The 26,251-nt window shown below is 32.3% G+C and overlaps 1 protein-coding gene and 1 pseudogene across 3 annotated transcripts; one reads left to right on the forward strand and one right to left on the reverse strand.

The window, feature by feature from the left end:
* Positions 1-343: 343 nt before the first annotated feature.
* On the forward strand, positions 344-12,396 carry LOC134262408 (von Willebrand factor D and EGF domain-containing protein-like; annotated as a pseudogene).
* On the reverse strand, positions 12,384-26,221 carry LOC134262413 (von Willebrand factor D and EGF domain-containing protein-like). 3 transcript variants are annotated; one of them, XM_062744803.1, is made up of 22 exons: positions 26,066-26,221; positions 25,441-25,515; positions 23,054-23,122; positions 22,616-22,822; positions 21,524-21,688; positions 21,240-21,254; positions 20,844-21,115; positions 20,458-20,544; positions 19,853-20,251; positions 19,069-19,154; positions 18,563-18,641; positions 18,154-18,333; positions 17,676-17,905; positions 17,085-17,343; positions 16,550-16,699; positions 16,220-16,388; positions 15,086-15,276; positions 14,705-14,944; positions 14,220-14,334; positions 13,428-13,459; positions 12,841-13,343; positions 12,384-12,689 (listed from the first exon to the last, which is right to left on the reverse strand). In XM_062744803.1, exons 3-22 carry the CDS (start codon positions 23,112-23,114, stop codon positions 12,620-12,622), a joined length of 3,510 nt encoding a protein of 1,169 aa, XP_062600787.1. In that variant the 5' UTR covers positions 23,115-23,122; positions 25,441-25,515; positions 26,066-26,221; the 3' UTR covers positions 12,384-12,619. The 3 variants fall into 3 exon arrangements, with proteins under 3 accessions (XP_062600787.1, XP_062600786.1, XP_062600788.1); XM_062744802.1 differs by lacking the exon at positions 25,441-25,515; XM_062744804.1 differs by lacking the exons at positions 21,240-21,254; positions 25,441-25,515.
* Between the last annotated feature and the right edge of the window lie 30 nt (positions 26,222-26,251).

The raw sequence follows: 26,251 nt of genomic DNA on the forward strand, positions 1-26,251 counted from the left end.
AGGAAATATGGAGTGATATTTTCTTTTCATCGATATTGGTGAGTACTAGAGGCATTGTGCTTTTGATAAATTCTGATTTTGGCATTTGGTTTGCTTCACAATTATCGAAAAGCAACTCCAGTTGAAGGCGTAGAAATTTCCAGTTTACGTAATGGCTCAGGTTCTGACGTTTTCCAGGCATGTAAATATCAAAATCGTAAAAAAGCCAGGAAAACTTCAGATAATTTGGACTGACGTTTCCTATACTATATTAGGTCATTATGTGAAAACTGATTTGTCGACGAATTTTCCTATTATTTTGCTTTCATGGATTGTTGTCAAGGAGCACCCAGTGGGTGTCCCGATGGCAGAGATTGCTCACTTCTCCATGGCAAATGATCCCTCCATTGAAGTTTGTGGGTCTCTCCTCTTTTGCATTTTGTAATGAATTTTTTAGCTTGAATACTGTTTGTTATCTCCATTAACATAATGAAACAGTTACCTTTGAATTTTGAATTGATTTTGAAAAGGAATTTTATACTGGCAGACCATCTGTAATATTGTTTATTCAAGAAAAAGAAAGGTTCTATACTGTTGCTGATGGATAATATTTCTTCTATTGTTTTTTTTCGTCAGACAAATTATTCTTTTAAAATGATTTTAATTCGGCATATCATGCAATCCTTGCCACCTATTGTGTAAATAATCACGTAGAATATTTTTCAAACGCTTAAGAAGTAAGATTTTTTCTACAAATTGTAAACTTACAAATACGATCGTTGCCATCCGATAGATAAGGATATAATAAATTATTCCAAAATCATTCTTGATGTTTGTATAATGTTCATAAAAACTAGACTGCACACTCTACTTATGCAACAAGAATCTAAAAAATACTATCGTACCAAGTATATCTAGAAATTAAACTAACGTAAATAAACCATTTAATGTATTTTACTGAAATGCAGTCAACGTCTGAGAAAAAGTAGAATAGGTTCATTGTTTGTATGTTGTTTCACGTACATACGTCCCAACTGAGAATTTTTAACTCATGTAGAGACGACACTTTATACAGTTATTATTTTTTCATTTTACCAGATTTTAACTTAACCCAAAGAAAGCAGATATAGTTAATCATGATTTGGATAAAGATACTAGTGTCTATATTTTGAACCCAAGAAAACCATTCCAGCATTAACTCCTCAAAGTAACACATGCAAGAAAAACGGGAGGAATTTATATTTCATTCAGATAATTGAAATATATAAAATGAAAAAAACATATTGAATGGTTACCAAATGGACGATATCTGTTATGCATTTAAATTTTACATGTAAGACCTGTCAGGAATTTTTGTTTTGATTTAATGCACAGTTTCAACCATCATGTCGAAACATCTATTGAACTCATTTTAAATTTTAAAAAGGCAACTGACAAATTTGGGTTAGGCTTATTTTGAAAAGCAGCTAGATTTTTTTTGAAAGCTAAATCTTTATTTAAACTGAAAACCAAAGAACCTTGATAACTCATTTGATATATCATATTTGTTTAAAACTGAGCATTTTCTTCTTTATTTCATGCAGGTTAACAATGATACAATGTCCTTTCGATGCATGCGTCCATATTGACAGGTCGTAAAGGGAAAATGCATTCAAATGTATTATGAATTTTCATTTTATTTATACAGTCTTCGGGTACAGTGCAGGGAAATAATTTTGTTACAGCATCAATGCTGATTTTGGTGCTTCCTATGCTTGCTGATTTTGATACTTCCTTTGCTTGCTGATTTTGATGCTAGTTATCCTTATCCTGATCCTGGTTTGATCCTTATCCTGATGCTGGTTTAAAACTAGGTTAATGCTAGTAATGCTACCAGACGTAGGATTATCCTGCCGGAAGTGGATAATTCAAAAACAGCATCGCTATTTTAAGCCATTAAAAATAATTTTTAGGGTAATTTTTATTTGTAATTTGTATTAAATGACTTTCCTTTATCTGTTTTCACTTTGGTCAATGCTAGTTCTATCCTTTGCTTGCTGATGCTGATCCAAGTAATGCTGTTTTTTTAAATGCTGATGCTGATGCTAGTTCTATCCTGATCCTACTTATGCTGATCCTGATGCTGGTTTATGTAACAGAATAAGTTCCCTGCACTGTAGGTATTTTGAATTCACTATTATATTTTGATTACAAATGCACATATTTAAAATAATTTTTAAGAATATTTTCAAGAGCAAACTGTTCAATAGTTTTTTAATCATGACATCTCGGTACTTCTCAACACATTCCTTATCAGTTTACTATTTTCTTATGTTTATATCTTGATAGTTTGTCAAGACCCTTGTTTAAATGGGAATATGATGGTCCTGGGCGATCTGCCGAAGCGGTCCCCCACTTACGCAATGGACTCCACGCCTCTTTGTGATAGGTATTTGACGGAGGGGTGGTACAGAGCCAAATCTTCCGAGATGTCTACCTCACCCCCAGCCTCGGCACCTGTGGGACTCTGTATCCAGTTTGGTTACAAGGTACATCAACTCTTCTTCCCATTTGTATAAGTTCATTAATATAAATGGTAGCGAGTGATGTACTTCAAATGCAGCCCATGAATAAAACATTCATTATGAATTTCAATTTCCCCAATTAAATATTAATAATCATCTCAACAATGCACATAAAAGGGATCTGATTCAATGTTTTTTTTTTCTGCAGATAGAGTGTTCTGATTTTCAATAGATAGACATTTACGGAATATTACTGAATCTGTATACAATTCAAGCAAACTGAACATTTAAAAGGCCAAAATAATTTGATGAAACATGTGCTGCTCAAGACAAACATCTTTCAACAAATTAATTTTTTCTCAATGTTAAAAGAAAAATTATAGACTGAAGCAGAAAGGGTCCTTCATAAAAATGTTGAAAACATTGTTACAATTTTTATCAATACATGTTGGTGGATATATACACACTAAGCGTTTATTCTCTTCAAATGTATTTTGACATTTTTTTAAAAATATCCCTGAATTTTTACATTAACTGTGTAAATTTCCATTAAACCAGCTGTGAATTCGATATTGTATTCCAGTTTCGTGTATACTTTTGTTATCTCCATATTCTACATACTCACGAGTGGAAATATACACGGGGATACTAGCACTTAAATGAGGTCACAATTGGGTCGAACAGATGTTAATAAAAACGAAGCCATATACGGTTTGGAGAATATCGAGAATATGCTTGGGGTCTTTAAACATGTAAAAATAAAAGTAGCATCATGACATATTAATTTGTGATATATGATTTCAACAAATCTTATAAAATCCTTCAATACATAGAACTCTAGCAAAATATGACTTTTCTCTTTAAATGTTATTTCATTTTGATTGAAACGAAATATTTTCATGTTTGATTTATTCAAAGGAATTTTTATGCGACCGGATCGAAGGATTGAGGTACTTTCAAACGACACTAAGGTCCTTCACTGTGGCGTAAATGCTTTTTGAACTTTTTAAATTATGCTTTATATCACCAATTTTTTCTTTTTAATATTTACATAGATAGAATGTAAAATATTAAGATACCGAAATGCAATCGGTCTAAAAAACATTAACAATACAAATATATGAAAAGCGCATTAACATCTTAAGATTCAAGAGACTGGATCAGGTGCATTCGTTATTGAGCTTTATGCATCTCTTAAGTAGACTATTTTAACCGTAGTCAATGAAGTATTAAAAAGGGATATATATTTATGTAACATATTGGTATTCACGAAACAATTAAGTCAAATGCTGAGGAAGGCTGAGTCATTATTTCCCAAAGATTTGTTTTCAATTTGAGCTCTCTTCAAATAATAGCATACCTGCATTTACACAAATCGTTTTAACATTTTTGAGTAAATATTGGGATAACTGTTAAAGGTAAAATAACTATTTTAATCAAGATGCAATTACAAGAATTTATTAAAGTGATCTTTACGGCAATGATTTATATGGAATATTTTAGATCCAGTACCAGCGGATGGTTTAACACAAACGTTAACAGCCTGTGAAGTGGGATTCTCAGAAACAATATTCAATCGAAGTCAAAAACTGCACAAACTTCCTCGTGTACAACCTTAAATCTCTGGACGCTTGCAATTCAGCCTACTGCTTTGGTATTATTTTATTAAGATTGAAAAAAAATCTTTTATTAAGTATTTATTTTGGTTCATTTTTCTATTTCAGAGCTTGACAGTGATTGTAAGTTATAACACATATTAAATTGACATACATGTTAATAAAGAGTGAACATTTTATGCCATTTTCTTGTTTCGGAGTGTTTTAATTGTACTAGAATAGTGAACTATTCTTGTTTAATTGATTTAAGTAAATCAGACAAGTTTTTGTAGGTGTTAATGTTTCTGTGGAAAACGTCGAGGTCTCTTTTAACAATATTTCATGGAAGGAAGAGAAACACGAGTGGATTCCTGGAATAAAGCGATACGATCCCTTTTTGAATTTTAAGTGTTCATTTACGCCTGCCGATGAAGATATGTTTTACTATATAAACTGGTATGCTGACAACAAAACTATCGTCACAGGTCAAATCGTTCATAAGTCATCGGTGGAGAATGCAATCATATCTGCAGAACACCTGAACAATGCAAACATTAAAATGGGAGTCTGGGTAGGTTAAATTTTAATTGAGAGGACTTTGTTTGTTTTTTATGTGTGTCTGTCTGTTGTCAACTTTAACCTTCGGAATATCTTTTAAACCATGTGAGTTAGATACTTCATATTTGGTATGCAAACTGATCTAATTAAACTATTTCGAATAACACCAAGCTCAATGAACTTGTTGCCTTCACTGTGACCTTTTTTCGAACTTTTGTCATTTCTATTGAACCATAGCTGTTATATTTGTTATACATACTCCACTAATGAAGTGCTTTAAAATGACACCAAGAACAATGACCTTGTGACCTTGACTGTGACCTATATGCTAAAAATAGCTTTTTTTAACTCTGTTGCCGCCGGGCGCATAGTGTTTCACAAACACATCTTGGTTTTTTTTTAAATTATGATTATGTTTGATTTCATATTTTGTTGCAGATACATTGTGTTGTCGGAGCTATAAAGAAAGAAAACAAACAACCATGTTTTTCAACATCAAGTGGCTTATTTTATGTTGGAATAGAGGTAAATGGTAGCTTTTATTTGTTGGGGGGATTTAGTTTTAAAATTTCTTTATAAATTCTGAGATATCTTTAATGACACCGTGCATCTTGAGTTTAAACTCCTTCGTTTTAGATTTTAAGTCACACGCTTACAGTTGAAAGACAGGGTAAGGCTACCCTGACGCTTCGTCCGACTATTCCATTTGCTTCTGAAACAATTCAGACTCAAGACGGTAAGCAGAGTACATCAAAGTTAGTAGTACGGATGACATTTCCTGGAAATTCCGAGGCCAAATGTAAAGCTAGAGGTAATCTGGATGACTGTTCCAAGACAATAGATGCCTACACATTTGATGAAAAGGACAAATACGAAGATCATAACAACTGGAAAAAAGATTACACCATAGACGTTTATAATTCTGACGAGGAGAACTATTATTTGAGTGACCATCGACTTGTGCTTCGGCTAGAAACGAACACCGCTGCAGGGAACGGCGCTAAGATATTTTCTGATGTTGTCTTCCCAGATGTTCACGTAAGCTTTCAAAAACAAGACTCTGATTAATATCCATAGTCTTAGCAGAAAATTTGGTACTATATAAAATATACTAAAAGAGGCAGTTATGGACAAAAAGAGTTGCTTTATCTTTATTCTTCCCCCAAGCAGCAAACTTGATCATCCAGTAACAATTACTTATGTATTGTTATATGACATTTTCAGGTCAACATAATTGAATCAAAGAACGAGTGGAAAGGAAAGCGTTGTAGTTCTTATGCTGATCCACATCAAACAACCTTTGATGGATAGTAAGCTTTTAAATATTACACGATGTCAGTAAACTCTTGTTTTAGATTTTCTCGTTATCTGGCGATCATAACAAGGAGAACACGATGGGGTAACCTGTCGGTAGCTAGGTTATGCCCACTTCCATGGCACCAGATCACACCTCTGACTTTTGAGGGTCCATGTAGCTCTGCGCTAATTCTGTATTTTTGAATTCATTTCGTTATCTCCATATGTACTATGCATTACTTGTTATTCTCTGAAGTGGTTGATAATTCATCAAAAAGAAACCACCAATTCAATTTTATGTTATATGTAAAACAAATCTTGTATTTTTTAGCGCCTATGAGTGCCAGGATACAGGTTGTATAACTGGAAAGACGTATATATTTTATAGAAATGAAAAACATCTGCAAGAAGTAAGTGATATTGTGATTACATTTAAAGGTATAATACAATTCACAATCTATATTTTAAAAGGCCAGCTTCCCCATCTATCTGTACAGACATTTTCCTGTCCATCAACCAAACCATCCATTTATCTAATTTAGATATTTTATCTCTTTTGTGTTTTATGTAATGTTATTAATCAGATACACAATGAACAATTCACCTTTGTCTTTGAAGTTTTATTTCTCGTTATGTCATTTTAGGTGCAGGTACGACATGAGAATTGCTGGGGTAGGCCAAGATGTGTATGTGTTGTAGCAGTGCGACCAGGACAGGACGTTTTTACAATAGATGCATGTTACAAAAGACAATACATCAATTTTCCTATCTGTAATGACAATTCTTTGAAGGTTATCAAGGAAACAGATAAGACTTATAAGGTTATTTGCTTTTTTTATTTTTAAAAATAAAACAGTTACAGTGTAAATATGTATTTTTTATAAAGTATTTCCTTTATTATTTCTTTCTAATATAATCATCAATTCAAAAAGAAGCAACCTATATACTAATCAGGTATCATTTATTTTGATTTAGGTCATATTTCCAACGGGGACTAGTGTTAGGATATGGCTGTACAACTATGGTAGTACATTCTGGTACATAAACTTAGAAATATACCCCACAATTGCTGACGTAGGAAGTACATCCGGGTTATGTGGATTGTTGGACAATGACAGCAGTAATGATCTTCGACGACGAAATGGATCACAGGACAATATAAATTCTTACAGCTATTGGTCCCCACCTGACGATTTCTCAAATTCGTGGAGGTAATGACAAGATTTTCTTTTCCTGACTGTTGGACATCAAGTCTGCATGATATCTTTAACCAACATTTTATTCAGCGATTGCTTTTCTATTCTTACTGAACTATGATCAAAGAAAAAACCGCAATTAAATTCCATTTACGTAGGATTAATCCAGGAACTATATTTTGTGGCGGAAAGTTTTTTAAAAGAAAACTATTTTTTTTTCCTTTTTAAACAGTGCTGTTAATTTTAGATTCTTATTTTTTCCATGCTGGTTGAACACAAAGTTGTTTTTGCAACGAAATGTTTAAAGTTAGTTTGAAAAATCTAATAAATTATTTTCTGTGAATTCTTTCAACGAATTGTGACAAATATAGTTAATATATCCTGAAATTCCATGAAAAAATTGAGCCAATTTTAACATAAAAGTGACACTTTTTAAGCAATATCTAAATATTTTCTTAATATACCCCCACTTTCTATGTTTTTTTCTGAATATTTCAGATAAATATCACCTTTTTGTTGAAATTCAGCAAAAGTTTAAGACTTTTAGATAATTTTCTTGCTTTTTAAGTTTTCAATGCCAGAAAAATCCCATTTTGTGAGTGCAGAAAGGTCAAATAATAGATTTTTTGAAGCAATTTGTAAATTTTCCTTAGTCACAATTTTGAAGACCTCTCTCTCTCTCTCTCTCTCTCTCTCTCTCTCTAAATAGACTTATGGTTTATTTTGTCTTTGCTTTATTTGGATTATAATATTGGAGAGAAAAAGGTCGAAGGTTTATCATTAAGACAAAAATTTCAGTGCAAAAAGGTCATATTAAATCCATTGTAGCGCCAAAAGATGCATATTGACCCCCATTTTTTGATTTAAATTTTAATTAAGCTGTGTGCGTAGAAACTAAAAATGACTAGACAAAAAAGTTTATGACTTTAAATATCAGGAGCCAATCTCGTTAATACAGCGATTGCTTTTATATTCTAATAAAAACTATTTCTTTGCTACATTTCATTCAGTTTAAAGATGTCTAATCATATTCATATTATTTTTCTTATAAGACTTCCAGATGGAAGCACTGAAGACCTCTTGTCAAATAGACAAAGTGTATTCGACAACCTTGCTCCGCTTTCCACGTACTTTCAAAAACTATGTACATGTGACAGAGGTAAAACGTATTGTAGTTACAAACAGTACTCGGAATGTAAGACAGAAACTAGAGGAAAGGAATACCGCTGTATCCTACATAGCAGCCCACGACGAAAAAGAGACATTTCTGTTCTTTCTGAATATAAAGGAAATATACAACAGTTTAAAAATATTCTACAAGTAATATACGTTGATCATAAATGCGTATTTGATTGATTATATATATATATATATATCAACATATTTTTTAATTATGTTTTTGATATTTTACAGAGAGGGAAAAGACAAGTTATTAGTGTTAATGATGCAATAGATATCTGTCAAGAGGCCTTCCAAACGTCCTCGCACTATGACACTTGTCTTCAAGTTGTTCCCAATTTCAGCAATGAAAGCTTGGTGAACTGCATAAATGACTTAACTGTAAGTTTGCATCATTTCATTTATGACAGTTCACAATTAAATCGGATTCTGTAATCATTATGTAATAAATGTCCTGTAATAGAACTGATGCGCATATAATTTATTTATAAAGATGACTGGGGACCGGAATCTCACTACGTTACATCTGGACACAGCTCTTGGACAATGTCAAGCTTATATCTTGTTAAATTCAACGTTAGTTGAAGAGCAACCTGACGTGACCGTAATTATCGTAAATCTCTGCCAGAACAACTGCAGCAATCGAGGAACTTGTTCAGGAGGTAAATGGTCAACTATTCACACAATCAGAAAGATTATGTAGAACATATCAATACTGGAAATATATAAAGTACTAAAATACTATGAAAATTTACAAATCTTTACAGGAAACTGTACCTGTGATTCTGGTTTTGGCGGCAGCGACTGCTCGTTTGATACTTTGTCACCACCAACAATAACTAGAATTTCTGACGATGGTTTATGCGATAAATCAGAGGAGTCCTGTGATGATATCACATTGTACGGCCAATATTTTCTTGAAAACATGGGGACTACTTGTTACATGACCAGACGAGAGGTAAAATTAGATTGTGAAAGTCACAACATCTCTCTCTCTCTCTCTCTCTCTCTCTCTCTCTCTCTCTCTGTGTGTGTGTGTGTGTGTGTGTGTGTGTGTGTGTGTTTGTTTCCTTTGTCTTTTTCTCTCCGTCTACCTTTTTTCCTCTGTCGGTCGGTTTCTGACAGTAATCAATAGTTTACTATTAAACTTAAAACCTTTCATGTTTTTATTTTAGTTGACCGAAACGAACACTGTTTCAGCTCAAGAGAAGTACACTGTTAACCTCGAGGAAAGAACGCTGTATGAAGGATATTGCAAGCTTGAATATGCATCTACACATTCGTGGGTCACATTATTTACATTCAACATATCAAATGATGGAAACCAGTTCTCCAAATTGTTCGAGGTGTATGTTTATCAGTCCAAGTGTCAGATATTCAACAACGTTACTGGAAATGTAAACTTCACTTTGCAGGCAAGTATAAATACATGTGATATCTAGTTTTCTTTACTTCAGTCATGCAATTTAGTTTTCATTTATGTGTTTATTGTTGATAATTTAGGATGGATATTGTCACATCAATGGAAGCTGTATTCAGAAGGGAGAATTGAAAAGCAATGATTCATGTTTACAATGTGACCCATCAAAAGACAAATTTGGTTGGACTTTGGGTATATTTTATTTTCACTTCCAAACAAAGAATAATTACATTTGTAGATTATAAAAGCTTTGATTATCCAATAAAACTCATCTAACATCCGAAAAAGTGTAGTATCGGTGGCATTATGAATAAATGAATATTATATAACCGTCTTTCCAGATTGCGCAAGTAATGTTTCAACATCAACAAACATAGTTGGTAGTACATCTTCAACAACAACTTTGTCAACAGAAAGAACAAGTTCTGCTTCAACAAGCAGCATTTCTTTCACATCAACACCAACGCAGACGACAGATTCAAGAAGTAATTCGAATAATATAATGACGTCTACACCCTCCACTTCGACATCGATCCAACATGGAACATCTCAGCCATCTGGATCATTATCCACCGAAAACACCATTGGTTCCACAATGACAACTAAGACAGAAAGTTTCACAACTAACGGAGTGCAGACGTCATCAACAGCTAAATCCACCTCTACAGAAACGAGATCATCCACTTCTACTTTACCATCAACACCAACAACTTCAACAACAGCAACTTCAACAATATCTACAACAATCACTAGAGCTATATCCACCTCTACAGAAACGAAATCATCTACTTCTAATTTACAAACAACACAACCAACAATAACAACAACATCTACAACCTTCACTACAGCTAACTCTGTCAACCAAGCAAGTACAAAGAACACGCCAAATCCAGGAAGTAAAGGAAACCAAAATTCAAGTCAAGATGAAGGAATGAAGGATGAAACAATTGTTTTAATAACTGCTGTCGGAATCGTTGCAATGATAATAATAGCCATTGCTGGATATATGGTGAAATCTAAATGTCAGAAAAATACAAAGTTAGTAGAAACCAAATAATTAAATTTCATTTTTCCATACATTGTTTTATTATAGATGCACGCTCCAAATTAAATCAAACCTAAAACTAAGATTTTTTTTTTCAGAAGAATATTTTATATGCAAGGCTAAATCATAATATAATATTAAGGTTTGAATTCAATCCGTTACAGAGGAGATGGCCATGTTTCTACGTCTAATCTTCAACCTGATGATGAGGTTAACATCTACCCAGACAACAAGGGTGTGGCATCACGAATGAACTTCCAATCTGATAACCTATTTCAGTTTGATTCCAAGGAAGAAATGTATTCCAGGCCTCCTTCTGCTACTTCCATGAGACGGGATCTGCCCACTAATAATCTGAGCAGTATATATGACCAGCAGCATCTCGACAAATTATTTAGTGTTAATCATTAAAATGTGCAAATACAATTATAAAAGGGTAAATTCAAACTGACGTCTGTATTTTCTACGCTTCTTCGTGAATATAAAATGCATTTACTGCCTTACGTAAGACAAAAGTCATGTCTAAAGATATATTTTGCTCTAATCTGTTATTACATACATGTACATGTCCATTTGTAGCTATTTGGATCTTATGCTGTCCAATATTTTCTCTTGGTTTTGACAAATTCTTGGTGTTCAAAATGTTTTATAAAATGAAGAATGTGTTATACATTTGTAATCAGTATACCGTTATTAACTTTACATACCAGGTTTTTAAATCTTATTTTCTGTAAAGTTTTATCAAATTTTCTGGGTTTTATATAAAACGCAGAGCAATAAGCATAAAATATATGATATGTTCGTGTGTTTCCTTTTATTTTTGTACAAAATAAATGACAAAAAGAGAAAAAAAATTGAGGCATAGGATAATCCCCCTTAATTTTTCATATATTCTTTTTGTAAATTTAATAATTTAGAATACGTACAATCTAATATCATGCAAACTTTAAAGAAATTGAGCAATAGTTTTTTTTTATAAATATAGCAAATGTGTGTGCATTAATTGTTTTTGGACCTTTCTGCACCAGTTAAACATTGTATCAGATGAATTAGTAATCTGAACAGTCATTTTTTTTATTACAATAAAGCTTCCAGACCACAAATTTGATCTGCTATCACAAATATTTTTTTTTAAAAAAAAAAGGAATAAAGGGTGTGGCCGAGTTGATTTTCAGGTTTAGTCTAATTTACCTATAGTAAAATCTTTTTAACCAAGTACACGTAATATTCGTGTATTGCATTCCGATGAATTGTTACACAATAAAACATTGTGTGTTTTTTTTTATTTCTTTATATAAATATCGCCACAATAAAGACTTTGGTACATTTGTGTTCTGGGCCTAATTAAGTTATTTACGCTTGTGTACATATATATTTTTAAAATGATAAATCTAAAATGTGTTTATTAAACAAATGAAGAAAGTTATTTCAGGGTTTTTTCCCATTTTTCTTTTATTTGAAATAGTATCATAACTTACGTCTTGAAAGGAAAAGCAAGCGAAATTTTACTAACAAAAAGCTCTAGCATATAAATAGCAATTCACTAATAATCAATCCATTGCTGAAGTAAAAAGAAAATAATATCACTGTGCATAAAAAACTCATTAGTTAAAAAAAGTATTTTTGAAATCTCCGAGCAATATGAAATATATTAAGCAAAAAAATTATAGACGTAATGAAAAATAAGTAAATTGAGTTCCTCTTTACATTGTACGTGTCCCCCAGCTTTGTTTTTAATGTAATATACAAATTCTTACTAAATGGAGATCATTATTTTCAATGTTTTAATATATGTTAATTAGCTTTAAGCTATTTCTGTTCTGTAGCTCTAACAATTGCAAAACCATCTAATCAAAGGATCTGTATCTCATTTCATGGCCATCACCTCTAACTCCAAAAGATCCAGCATTCCACTTCCTGAAATAAGAATCAGAAATACGATCAAAATTTAAAAATTGTTCAATTTCAGAAAATTTTTGAAGTCATCAATGCATTTTAACGACACGTTTCAAACGGACAATTTTGTAAAACTAGAAATATAGCACATGGCTTTTAATCTAGTACTCACCTCTTGGCCATTGCACCAACAAACACCCCTATCACGATTAGAAATATGAAGGCTAGAACTATGAGAACTATAGCGGCTTGTGAAATCTCCAGTTGTACTGGAACATCAATAACAGTACCAGTAGTGTTGATACTCTCTGTTGTCTGTATTACGTCAGACATCTTAGTCGGTGTCATTATTTTGGTAGTGTGTTGTTTTCTGGTAGATTGTTTTGTCGTCTGAAAAACAACGGAAGTTATTGGTGGGGCTGTGTTAGTAGGTATCCGCGAAGTCAGTTTGGAAGTTGTGGAAAGTGTTTGTTTAGAGGTAGTTAGAGCAGCTGTTGTTTTAGTGTTTGTTATTTTCTCTTTGCTAGTTGTTGCTGATGAAGAAGCCATTGTTGTTTTTGGATTACTTTCTGTTGTCACTGATTTTGTCGTCATTTCTTTAGTTGTCAGCATCTGAGTTGTAACACTTGTGTATCGTGTGGAAGTTTCCACCGTCATCGAACCACTGGTCGAGTACTGAAATAAGATTAATGCTTAAAAAATATAATATGCATTCATTTATTCAAAAAACTAATTTGTTAGGAGAATTGCTTGACTTACATCTGCTTTTGAAACTGCAGTTTCTGTGCTGCCTGAGTAAAAAAAAAAAAACAAAAGACAGAGATATTGAATCTGAAATACAATATATAGTAAATCGAATTATATGCATTCATCGATTTCATGGTCTTCTCAAGAATTTTTCACTCATATGGAGCCAACACCACTTGCCGGTTGAGAGCTCAAAATGTTGACTTGCATTCGGAACTGAGGGTCATGAAGCAGTTAGGGATTTTTTTTGCGCTAGGGCCGGCCCTACAGTGACACGGGAACTACATGTAGGTTTGTAAGTTTCATCCGAAGGAATTGTATTTAGACGAAGGATTAAATCCCTACCTCGCGACTCTACAACACTGCGCCATTTAACAGGTGAATAGCATCCATCAAATAAATAATTATATATATATATATATATATATATATATATATATATATATATATATATATATATATATATATATATATATTCTTGTTGCATAAAATATTATTCTTTGTATCATGAAGCAAGGCTTTTTGAAAATTGCTCGAAAATTTACTTCAGTTCATAGGGGAGAGAGAACAGTATCGCTTAAATGTCAATATTTTAACTTAACCAATGACAAGTGTTCCAATGTTTACTTATAAGAATAAATTTTAAAAAGCTCCAGTGAAATAATAACCTTGCTAATTTCGTTCGATTACCTAGAACAGCAACGTTTAGAAATGTGCAACATGTGTATGTGCGGTATAGAAAGGATAACTCTGTTTATCTCGTAGCTTCACTACATTCATTATTTTACATAATGTAAGACAAACCTTCAACTAGAGACCACTGAAAGACATTTCTGTTAGCATCACAGATCAGGCTTTCATTCTCCTTCTTAGCCTGACCGTCCACAATACATTGACCATCGATGAAGCAGTAACCATCCTAAATCAATCATAGATAAAGCATACATTTCTCTTTACATAACGAGAAAGAGGAAATCAATTTCGAATTTCTAACATCAATTTTTTTATGATATAGAATCATTTATTGAAATTCTGATGATCGTTTTCAAAGGAAAAATAAAAAAATAATACTAAATAAAAATGATAATCAGCAACAAGGTAGTTTTAAGAGCTTTCATACATTATTCAGTTATATTCAGTTGAATTTTGTTATTTATTATTTTCAAATTACATATTTATAGATATAAACACATGAAAAAATAATAATTAAGCTGTTACAATATCTATTCGTAAATTTCCTTCGAATAAATTTTTCATACAAGATAATTCAGTAATGAAAAGTCACTTGCAGTTAATCCAAAGGTGCCCATCCAAGAATTATTCCGTGGTATTTGACACTCGGAGTCATAAACAAAAACCGACAACGTCCGTGTGAATTTCTGACCATCGTTGGAAACATTGAAAACAAACTGATGTATCCAGGATGTTGTGTTAACGTTGGGATTAGGGCAGTTCGCCTCATACAGTGTTTGTACATCAAGGGGTTCCTCGAATGTCTTCCTGCTCTGGATTTTACCAGCAAGGGAAAACTAGCAAAGAGCAATTTTTATAAGAAAAATATATCTTTTAATTTTTTTCCTTAATTTTTTTTTTGCAGCATTCAAGTCAACAAAATCGATCAAAAATAAATAATTTTATTTTACATGTCATGGAATTATATATCGACTTACATCATTAGTTTGGATGTAGCATGTAGCATTGGTGTTTTCTACAAAGTACTGTCCAAAGAAGGTGATGGAGCTACATATTTCCGTAGACTTGTCGCACAATTCACCGACCAGCACCTCCGTTATATTTGGAGGTTCCGTCATATTAAACGAACAATCACTTCCACCGAACCCGTCATCACAGAAACAGCTTCCTGTTCAAGAAGTTAACAGTTTACGTTATTCTTACTCATAAAATATACCTAACACCACAGTTAGAGTCACTTGGTATTTATATTAACACTGAAAGACATGTCAATAGTATTCAGCCTTTTTGAAGAATTTTCGAATTCTGTAGACGTCTTTTTTTCCTCGGGGTCATAATTCCGCGGAATCTCAACTTCTGTTTTAGTAGAAAATTACGCGGATTTCTTAGACTGTCTCTTTATGTCTTACATTTATATTAAGTTCGCTTGGACTAATTTCCGCGGAAAATTTGTGACCGCGTACATAGCGTAAATTAATATCACGCGGAAAAAAGTACTTATACAGTAAGTCATGAACTGATATCTGCAGTTTGATGTCAATACGTTTGATTGATTGGTTATGTTGTTTAACGTCACTCTCGAGAATGTTTTACTCATGTGGCGATGCCATCACTTGCCGGTTGAGTGCTACAAATTTTGTCCTAATTTCGGCACTTAGGGCCATTGAGCCATGCGAGATTTTTTTGTGCCAGCACCTACCCGACACGGGGCCTCGGTTTATACGGTCGCGTACGAGGGACCAGTCTCGACGTCCCACAGTGGGATTCGAACCCGCGACGTAAGGATCAACTTCTTACTTCGCGACTCTAGAGCAGACGTTCTAACCACTGCGCCAAACATGCGACCAATACATTTGAGGACAACAAAATAAGTAAACAAAGCATGACAAAAAAGAGAAAATAAAGTAAAACGACACATACAGAATTTTCTGAATAGAATACCAGATTCTGCTCAGCGTATCTTATTATCTTTAAAGGGCGTTTCTTATTTGTATTTTCGGATAATATGTTAAAAATGTGTTATTTAAAAATATAATAAAGGGAATTAAAAAATTATGCAGATCACACGAAAAAACTTAAATTTATATTAAAAAAATAAAAAAAAAACTAACCATCTCTGCATGTTCCCTGCAAACTGCAATTATTTTGACAAATGCTTGTTATTTCCTTTGCTACTTCCGGTTCTGTCTCTTGAAGCGTTTCATTGAGGTTGATGAAGGCTTTACATTGGTCGATGGCGCTCTCTAAGTGAAAAGTTACTAAGGAAGGATCTCCTGTTAACTGACAATTTAGAAATATACATGTTTTTAAACAAGGGTATTTAATACTGAAACGTTTCTGAAGAATGTTTGATACACCTTACGACTCCCCCATTCTTTGATACAAAATTGGAGTTATTAAGTAAGGTTGAAGGAATTATGATAAAATTTAAATGGTCTCACCGAAACATCTAAGATACAATCCTTTACGGAATCACTTGAAAAATCAGCGACATTATCTCGACACGTTCTATATGCAAAGGAGGCTTCGAATGCAGCGCTGCATATAGTTGTTGCGTTGTCAGTTATATCATAAGCTTGTCTTTTTACTCTCTGCAATAATACCAAAAAAACTTACCCATAAAGGAAATAAATCGTACTGATTAATGATTTTGATTTGATTTAAGGTCCGAAGACATGTTTGTCAAATACCTGTCAAATATCATTTCTTCCTTTTATACTAAATTTTTTAATCATTATTTATATCTTCTAATTTCTTAGCAATTTTTTAAATTATGAAATTATTTGAACAGAATATGGGGATGAAAATAAGTCAAGTACATTTAATTTTTAGAAGAATCCTCCTAAATCATGCCCAAAGGTCATGAAATGTTCTTTTTATTATAACATTTTTAATGAGGAGGAACTTCAGTTTATAATTAATAACAATTATATATTTTCAAGGAACGTGTCTGCTTAATTTAAACAAAATACTTACGTTTGAAAACGTAAGCTCAATAGGATCCGGGGAGAAGGATAAGATGTATACTGCATGACGCTTGCGTCTGCTGGTACTACTGTGAAGTATGCATTCATACTCCTTTCCCCGCGTCATACCGCTACAGTCGGTGAATTGTTGATAGCTGCATTCAGTTACGCCCTGGTTACACGCACAAAATTTAACATTCGTCAGCGATAAAGATTTCAAGGATGAAAAATCCATGGAAGGAGCAAAAAGATCCTCTGAAAAGGTAGCTCTGAAAAAAATATACTCATAAAGACAAAAAAAATTTCAGGTCTATACAATATGAATCCTTTTACCCAAACTTTTACTATTAAGTATTTTCTTTCAATCATATTCCCTGATGAAACAATAACATTTTTGTGTGCTGTAGAAGGTGCATACATATGCACATTGGAGTTCAATGAAAAAATATCTTGGTATTCTATAACAAATTATCTTTTAAAAAAAATGATTTAAAAAGTTTTCAGCTAAGAGAGCATTTAGCATTTCAATAAAAGCGTGATGTCAATGATATTTCCAATCTATCCCCTCAATTTATGTGTCGTATTAAAAAGAAGATTATACCTCCATGAGATGGAGAATGCATCCGGAGGATTACGGTAATTATAATTGTTTGGATTGTCAACTGTTCCAGATCGTCGTGTTAAATCATTTCGGGTATTGCCATCTAAGAGACCACATAATCCACCCGATTTCCCCACGTCAGCAACAGACGGATACACTTGTGTCTGAATAAACCAGTCCCTGGCCATATTGAGAGTGGCGTCCACGTAAGTTCCAGTGGGAAAGAATATCTGAGAATTTTAAAAGAGATAGTTAGTGTTGCCAAAAGTTTTATACAGCAATCTAGCTACTTTACATTTAATACATAAAAGAGAAAAACAAACCAAAACAACTTATACAGAATTCTCTTAAAAAAGTGTTATTGTATTTTTTATTCATTAATTATATTTTTATTTCATCGCAGGGAGACATATTTCATTTGATAGAATCACTAAACCTTTTTACTCTTAGAATATATTCATACTTATATTGATTATACCTTGTACGATTTGTCTGTCACCCTCACCACCTTTAATGACTTATCATCACAGATTGGAAAGTTAATGTATTGGCGTCCATTACAGGCATCAAACATGAACACGTCTCTGCCAGAGCGAACAGCTATAGCACAGATACATCTAGCATTAGGATTAAAGCATTTGTGGTGCCTCACTTGTACCTTGAAATTAGATATTTATCCAGGTAAATATTAAATACATATATCTGGATAATATAATATTAAATACATAAAAAAGAACATTATCTTTTTGAAAGATTCTATTTAAACAACATAGATTTTTTTTAAAGCGATCCATTATTTTCACAAGCAGTGATTTTTGTCCAATATAACGCTTTGCATTATAAATATTCGAGGAAATAAAATATTCCGTTTGACTGAATCAAGATACCTGCTGATTTTGTTCTTTGTTCTCAAAGAGGATGCTTGTTATTCCTGTCACACAGCCTGTATGCTGGCATTCATAGGCGCTGTGAATCAAAAACAAAATTTGTGTGTCTTTTTTAGAAAAAGATAGAGTACGAGAAAGCTGTCCTCAACTAGGGAAATTGCAGTTAATTTGATAAGTCATTGCCTTTCCTATACAAGGGTTGAACATGGAAATAATTTGACCTTTGCTTTGTATGCATTGTTTTCAGATATCAATCGTATATTATATAATTGATATACACATGTATTGACCGGTCAGCAGGGAATGTTCATTCCTCCATGTCTTCTGATGCAACCTCTGATGTTTTGGAGGTCTGTGTTTGCTCTGCTCTTATGTTGTATTGTTTAACAGATTTTCTGAGCTTGAATAATATTCGTTATCTATATATAGTTCAAACTAAAGAAATAAATATATTAGAGATTAAGGGAAATTTCTAAGGAACTGAAATTGACAAGGCCCTGACTTACTATCCATCAAATGTTTTCATATGGGGATCAGCGTGAGAGTGACATCGCTTTCCTTTCCAGACAGTCATTGATTCCACAACGTTTATCTAAAATGAATATATTAAATTGATAAAAATAAGTTCTCTTCAAGTGTATTAATTAAGTTTAATAATCATGCTTAAATTACTATTAACATCGATTTCGTATCAATATCAAAAAAAAAATAAAATTATTTTACTTTTGAAGACGCAATTACCCTAAACTATAGGATAAGAAATTGTCAAGTAAACTTATCTTTTAGAAATTTTAACTTCAAAGTCAATATTTTAAGGGAAGATATGATGTAACACATAAGATGATTCTTCTACATGTATCTACAATCTTATTTTATCAAACATTCTTTGCTACTGTTTGGTTGAAACATTTAATTTATTTATAATGGTTGAGTATTTTTGAGAATACTCAAATCACTTGCCTTATATTTTTTTTCAATTTCAACCAAAAAAAAAAAATATGCAGACGCGGTTAGACCGCATGCCAAATGGTAGAATAGTTCATTTTTTTCTGGTCTTTTAACATGGTTAGTTTTCACATTAGATACGAATCTTCGTATATGTAAATATATGATTTGATATTTTTTTTATTTGTACAGGGACGGATCTCTCTTCAAGCTATATTTCTGCTACTGTCTCTGAAGATGCACATTTTCCCCCTTCGGAACCCCCTTGAAGCAAGATTAACTCGTAATGTGTACTTAAAGACGATAGGTAGCTGTTAAAATAATGTTACTGATGACTTTACTCACGTTGATATCAGGTAGAGTGACTTCGTTAAAGATATCAGCAGCATTTGCGCCCCCTCCACTTGTTTTCATCCTTAATATAATTTGCCTGACGTTGTTGTTGAAAGCGATATTGTCTGTATTATGAACCTTCATTTCATATGTTTTATACCAAGAATTATCGGCAAACTTTTGTCTCTGGTCGTAGGTTATTCCTTCTATGGTTATTTTACAGCGATTAGAACTGCCAGACGCACATTTTGCTCCTATTTGATCAGGAAAGGATACGGTAACATCTAAGCTTGCTGCAAAGTAATTCTTGGCGCGTTTACTATAGAAAGTTTCTGTGGCAAATGGAATAGTTGGGCGTATCTTAACTGTTGCTGATCCTTTTCGTTGCAAAGTTAATGTAGGCGTCAACACCTTGAAGTAAAATTATTTTAAATCCTTAAAATAAATTGTGTCCTTCACAGGTTAAGAAATGAGTGATTAATAAGAAATTATTCGTAGTTTGCATTAGCCTGATTAAGTTGATTAGGCCGACATAAAATAAGTTGATTGGTACATGTACTGTTGTGTATTCACAAATCTTAAATACCTGTTTTGTTTCTTTTAATTTTATATTTTACCTGGAACCCAGCAAAGAACAGAGAACTGGAAGAACTTGTACATGGCTTTTCTTTTTCTGTCTTTTTAGCGCCAACAATACACTGAACCTGCAAATTACAATAGTATGATGGTCATCGCATGGGAATTGCTGTTCTTGGTTCTTGATAATGCATCTATTAAGAGCAAGACTTAATCAAGCCATGATTTTTTCTTTATTTTCTTACCCGAAATATGGCTGTAATATTGCCGGCTCGGTGTTAAATAATGATAAATTAAATCAATCAATCATTTATTCTCTTAACCTATTTATCTTCAAACAAGCACAATATTCTTTAAATCAACTCCTTCAAATATTTCATAATTATAACATTAATGTTAGTTTTCCCACAATCTTTCTGTTGTTTACCGAGGCTCCAATCTTTATTTTTTCGTCACTTAGAAGCTGAGTAGACAATGTGGCATTGTTAAGTGAAGAGGATGTTACAGTCTGACCGGATATAACAGTTTTCTTATTAACATCCCAGTCTATGTGATAGAGTAAGGTCTCGTCGTCCAGCGGCGTAAAATCACATCTAAGGTTAACAAGAGGGCTGTATTGTATGCCAAAATCGTTTTCTGTTTCGGTATACTCCACGTTGTGATATATCACTCGTGGATTTTTTGGCACTTCCTCAATACCTTAAGTGGAAAATATATAGATTACAGGGGGGTAAGATTACCTGGCATAAGCAGATTTAGTGGAATGGACTTAAATTTAAAATTTAACAAGTTTTGTTAAGTTATAGATTGTATTTTTACTTACAATTCGCATCTTTCTCTGAAAAGAGGACATCGACTTTATTGATGCTGGTATTAACGGATCAAGGATATTTTTGTACGAAACTCTTGGCATATTACGTAACATGCAAAAAATTACGATTAATGAAAAAATACTTTTTAAATCCATTTGTAAAAGATTTATTCCTTATCTAATATTTAGAAAAGATTTAATCATATGTAAATTTATCTGAAAATTCATTCATGAAAAGAATTATAATAAAGTGTTTCCTTATTTATCTTAAATAAAAAAAAATACATTACACATACCAAAGCAGTAGGCTGAGTTACACAGGAACAGAGGCATGAGATAGTAGACATTAAACGATCCACAGTTGGTAACATTGACGTAGATGATCTGTTGGCAGTCTGTAGCAAATCCTACCTCGCAGGCTTCTAGAACTTTACTTGTACCAGCAGTTTCCGGGAGCGCACCTGGGGAAAGAGGTTTAAGGCAGTCTCGTTTAAAGTCACATTTGAGTAAGTTCTATAATCGATATAATGATTTTGTCAGCAAATACAATTTTTCATTGAGCAAAATGCTGACTGATGTTTTTCATATTAATTTTTAGTCCATTATTTATACAATGTATTGACAACGGATTTGCCCGTTATTTCCCGATCATGACAAGGAGCTCACACGGCGGATTTGAGCGGTCGGCAGGGGATGCTAACTCCTCCATGGCACATGATCCCACCTCTGATGTTTTTGAGGTCTGTTCTGCTCTGCTCCTATTTTGTTTTGTTTTATGGACTTTGATATTGAATACTGTTCGTTATATCCATATTCTTCATTTAACCTTATTTAAAAAGAATTATCTCTAATAGATTTATAACAATTGTAGATTATGAACGTTTTGATAATTGACAGATTTCCCCCCTGAATTGTACAGTTGAGTAAGTATATAATTATGTTGCTCTTTGTTTACGAAAATATACCAACTCAGACTATCTACGGCTGATGAACCACTACAGAACAAAAAAAAATGGAATATATAATTTTGAAAATCCTATCTTTATTATTACCGTAAAGCTGGAAATTTTATCGTCGATTTTATTTTGCGAATTCGGGTTAAAATGTTTTGATTAATTTTTACGTTTCAGAGATATTAAATCTTTTTCAAAGAAAAAATACTATTGTATTATCTGTCCTTAAGAAAAATATTTTTGAGAATGCACTGAACTCGCAAATTTGCTAAAAAATTATGTACAGCAAAAAATTTCAGATATACGGTATATAATTTCTGGGTAAAACACAAGCCTATGGAGGACACTTAAGAATGTTTCTTTTTAATGAAATGAAAAAACATTGAAATGAATTTTATTTTTTATACATTCTATCTTAATCCTTTTATAACTTACCCTTTAACCAAAACGGATACAGAGTTCCACAAAACCCAATACTGGGTGGGGATGTTACCATCTCATAGTTAGGAGCTTTATACCATCCTTTCTCGAGATAGCGATCGCAGATTGGAGCAGCGTCCTGAGCAAAGTCGGGACTACGTTTTGGTAAATCCGAGAGAATCTTGTAGTTTCCTTCTAAGCATGGATCAATTGATAGTATACCTTCGAATGTGAATAAAAATACAAAAGAAATATATTTTATGTCGATCTAATAAAAAAGATCTGAACGTTTAATATCCTCTGCATTTCTCCTTTGAAACATATTTTGAAATTAATATTGATTGTCGCATTTTACAACTCTTTTGTTTACAACATTTCAAGGGCATTGCGTATGCTGTAGCCATTACAGTCACTTGTTGATAAACGCTTATAATCTTGAAGAATTAAACTTACTAATGATATTAATGAAGACGATATAAGACTTGGTGATTAATGGTAAACTGCAGGTAGCCATTGGGCGAGCTACAAAATTAAAAATGATAAACTTAAATATTTTAATGATATACTGAAAAACGTTATCGGCGATTATTTATCAATGTCGAGTTTAGAAAACCCTAAGATAAATCAAGAACGTTGTGGTTAACAAGGAAGGAAAATATCGGTACTTTTTGATGAAAAGATGACTTTTTACCATTGTCATTTACCAGATCATAATTAATTACGCGAATAAAATTGTGTCAAAATATTACTTTCCCTTAACGATACTCAAAATATTAAAAGTTGTTTAAGCATTATAAATGTTTGAATTTTGATATCCTGCTTAAAAGATTTTTTTATTACTTTATGCTATTGTTCAGCTCCTATTTTAATTTCTTATCTGACACTTATTTCGTGTCTTCCAAAGCAAATCATGAACTTTGTCATAATAACCATATTGAAGGCGGAGGAGGGGTGAATCATTTAAAGAGCTCATAAACCTCAAGTTTAATAATACTTTTTGCCGAATAATTATTCCGTGAATTTGAATTATTTATGATATTCAATTTAACAATTCAAATGCATAAGTTTATAAAATTATGCATAAGTAATATGCATGTAAGTCCGTCCGACTGTTAAGCAATGGGGTACCTATTTCTTATCCTAAACTCCTATTATACCTGAATGAATTTTAATTTACTTTCACAGAATAAAGCCATTTTGAACCTTCTATTTTACTTTTTGATTTGACACCTATTTTGGGTTATTCGTGGCGAAACATGGACACTTCCTTTTTTTTAATTGAAGGATTTCCATTTCTTATCCGTAACTCCTCCTATACATGTACCACTCAATTCAATTTCCAATAGTTTCAATATTCCTTCACATATAATCATTTTTGACTTATGCAAATATTGAATTGTTTAGGGTGTGAATGGGATGAACTTCACCTCCGGTTATTTACAAATAGAGTTTGTTTGAACGCACCTTCTCCTTGAATGCAATTCCGTTTATTGTGGCAGATAAGAAGAGGTATGAATAACCAGTTATTCAGAGGGAAAACGACTAAAACTTAAAGTAATCTATTTATTTATGAGAGATAAAAAAAAATCTATAATGGTGAGATCTGCTTAAAACAAATTATAACACTAGATACTGCCGAAGTAAATATTCGTGGTAAATTTATTCAGTAATTAAATTTTGGTATGTGTCATAATTTCTTCAAAAATAATTTTTAAAACGGAACAAATTGCATACTGATCTGTCATTTATCAATAAAGAGTCACATTTTTAAAAAAGGCATATACAGACATACACAAATATAGAATAAATAAATAATAAATCTGGAATTTGCGCAAGCTACACTGGCTTACATGGAATTGACACACAGTCCGACAGACAATGAATATACCCTCAGTGTACTGCAGTTCTCCTAATGAATGTGGACATAAATATACATGTAAAAGCAATAATTAGATCGATGTTCTCTCATGAAGCAAAAGTAGTCTTTATCTATACATATCGCTACATTAAATCGTTTATCACACAGTGTAGGGAACTAATTTTGTTACAGTTTTGATGTGATTTGAATACTTCTTTTGCATGCTGATTTAATGCTAGTAATCCTTATCCTGGTGCTGTTCTATAATTAGTTCCAAGTTACCAGAAGTAGCATCGTGCCACCAAAAGTAAATAATTGAATTTCAGCACTGCCATATAAAGCAATTAAAGTGCATTTAATTTTTAAAATTATTTTACAATAATATTCTACTTTGTATTAAATATTCGAACAATTTTGACCTGTTTTCTTTCCCTGTTTGTGTTCTTATTTAAAAGAAAAAAATAACTGATTTTTCTGATCCTAGAAGGATAATGCTGATTTTAAGTAGGCCAATGTTATTTTATCCTTTGCTTGCTGGTGCTGATACTTATGCTTATACTGATTTATGTAACAAAGTTAGTTCCCTACACTGTAATAGGAGAACCCTTCAAACTTATGTATGCAAAAAGTATCAGTATGTACAGCAGATGAAAAATATTTAACCACACAAGAGATCGAACTTTTAATAAGACACAGATCCTTCCCAAATTAAAAATTTCTATAACAGAAGATCCACATACTCGATCTTTAATACATATTTAAAGTTTGACTATTATCATATACTATATATACAGCAAAAGAAACTTTATATTTTATTATAGCAGCGGGAAGATTTTAATTTAGTAAAATATAACCAGAACAAGTGATCTTTTGAAAAGAAATAAACAAGGCCCTTAGATGAAGAAGACTGCGGTCAGTCAGAGATAGCGGGGAAATGAATGTAAGTTATAAAAACAATGATGTATTGATTGCATAAACTCACATGTCTAAGGACGTATTTCCACATTGACTCTATTAAATTCTTTTGGGATATAATTTTACTATTCCTGTCTACATGCTAAAAAACAATAAACAATTTTAAAATTACATTTTCTTCCACAGGGGAAAAACGAAATATTTCTTCGTATTTAACACTTATGATAAAATAGTCAAGAGTTCAAATCTATATAAGAAACCTGTATAAGAAATGCATAAACTTAAAAAAATAAAAATTATTCTACGTTTTTCCTTATAAAAAAGCCTAGTTAAGCAACATGTTATAATGTCTTTTTTTTCTTTTTTTTTTTTTGCAGAAAAGTAAATTTGCTTGCATAATCTGATAAGTAAAAGAAAAATCTTTAAGTAATTAGGGGATACGAGTTGTTCGTTATAAATGACAAAGGTGTTGGTAATCTATAGTGACAAGTAGGTTTAAAGGCAAGGTATCGGTTAAATTACATCATTTCATATTATAAATTAAAATTTGAATATACTTACTGCAATGAAAATTATTTATGCTTATTTTCTTTAATTATGGCATTTTTTAGGAATAAATACAAAATAAATACAAATTATTATAAAATTGATGAATGAATACATAATATAAATGGTTGGAATAATAAACTTACCAAATTTAAAGACGGAGGCCCACAATTAAAGGTTGTCAAGTAAAAAAAATGCATATATGGTCAACGGCATCAATGAACATCCATTAAATTTGCTAGAAAAAGATGAGGCAATGTATAAAATATACAATGCTTTAATATATTCACGTGTATGAAGTGCATTTTATAAAGTAAAAGGAGCGCTGTAGC

This window comes from Saccostrea cucullata, unplaced genomic scaffold (assembly GCF_032062105.1).
Source record: "Saccostrea cucullata isolate Sc308-1 unplaced genomic scaffold, CSIRO_AGI_Scuc_v1 ctg1491, whole genome shotgun sequence".
NCBI classification, from domain to species: domain Eukaryota; kingdom Metazoa; phylum Mollusca; class Bivalvia; order Ostreida; family Ostreidae; genus Saccostrea; species Saccostrea cuccullata.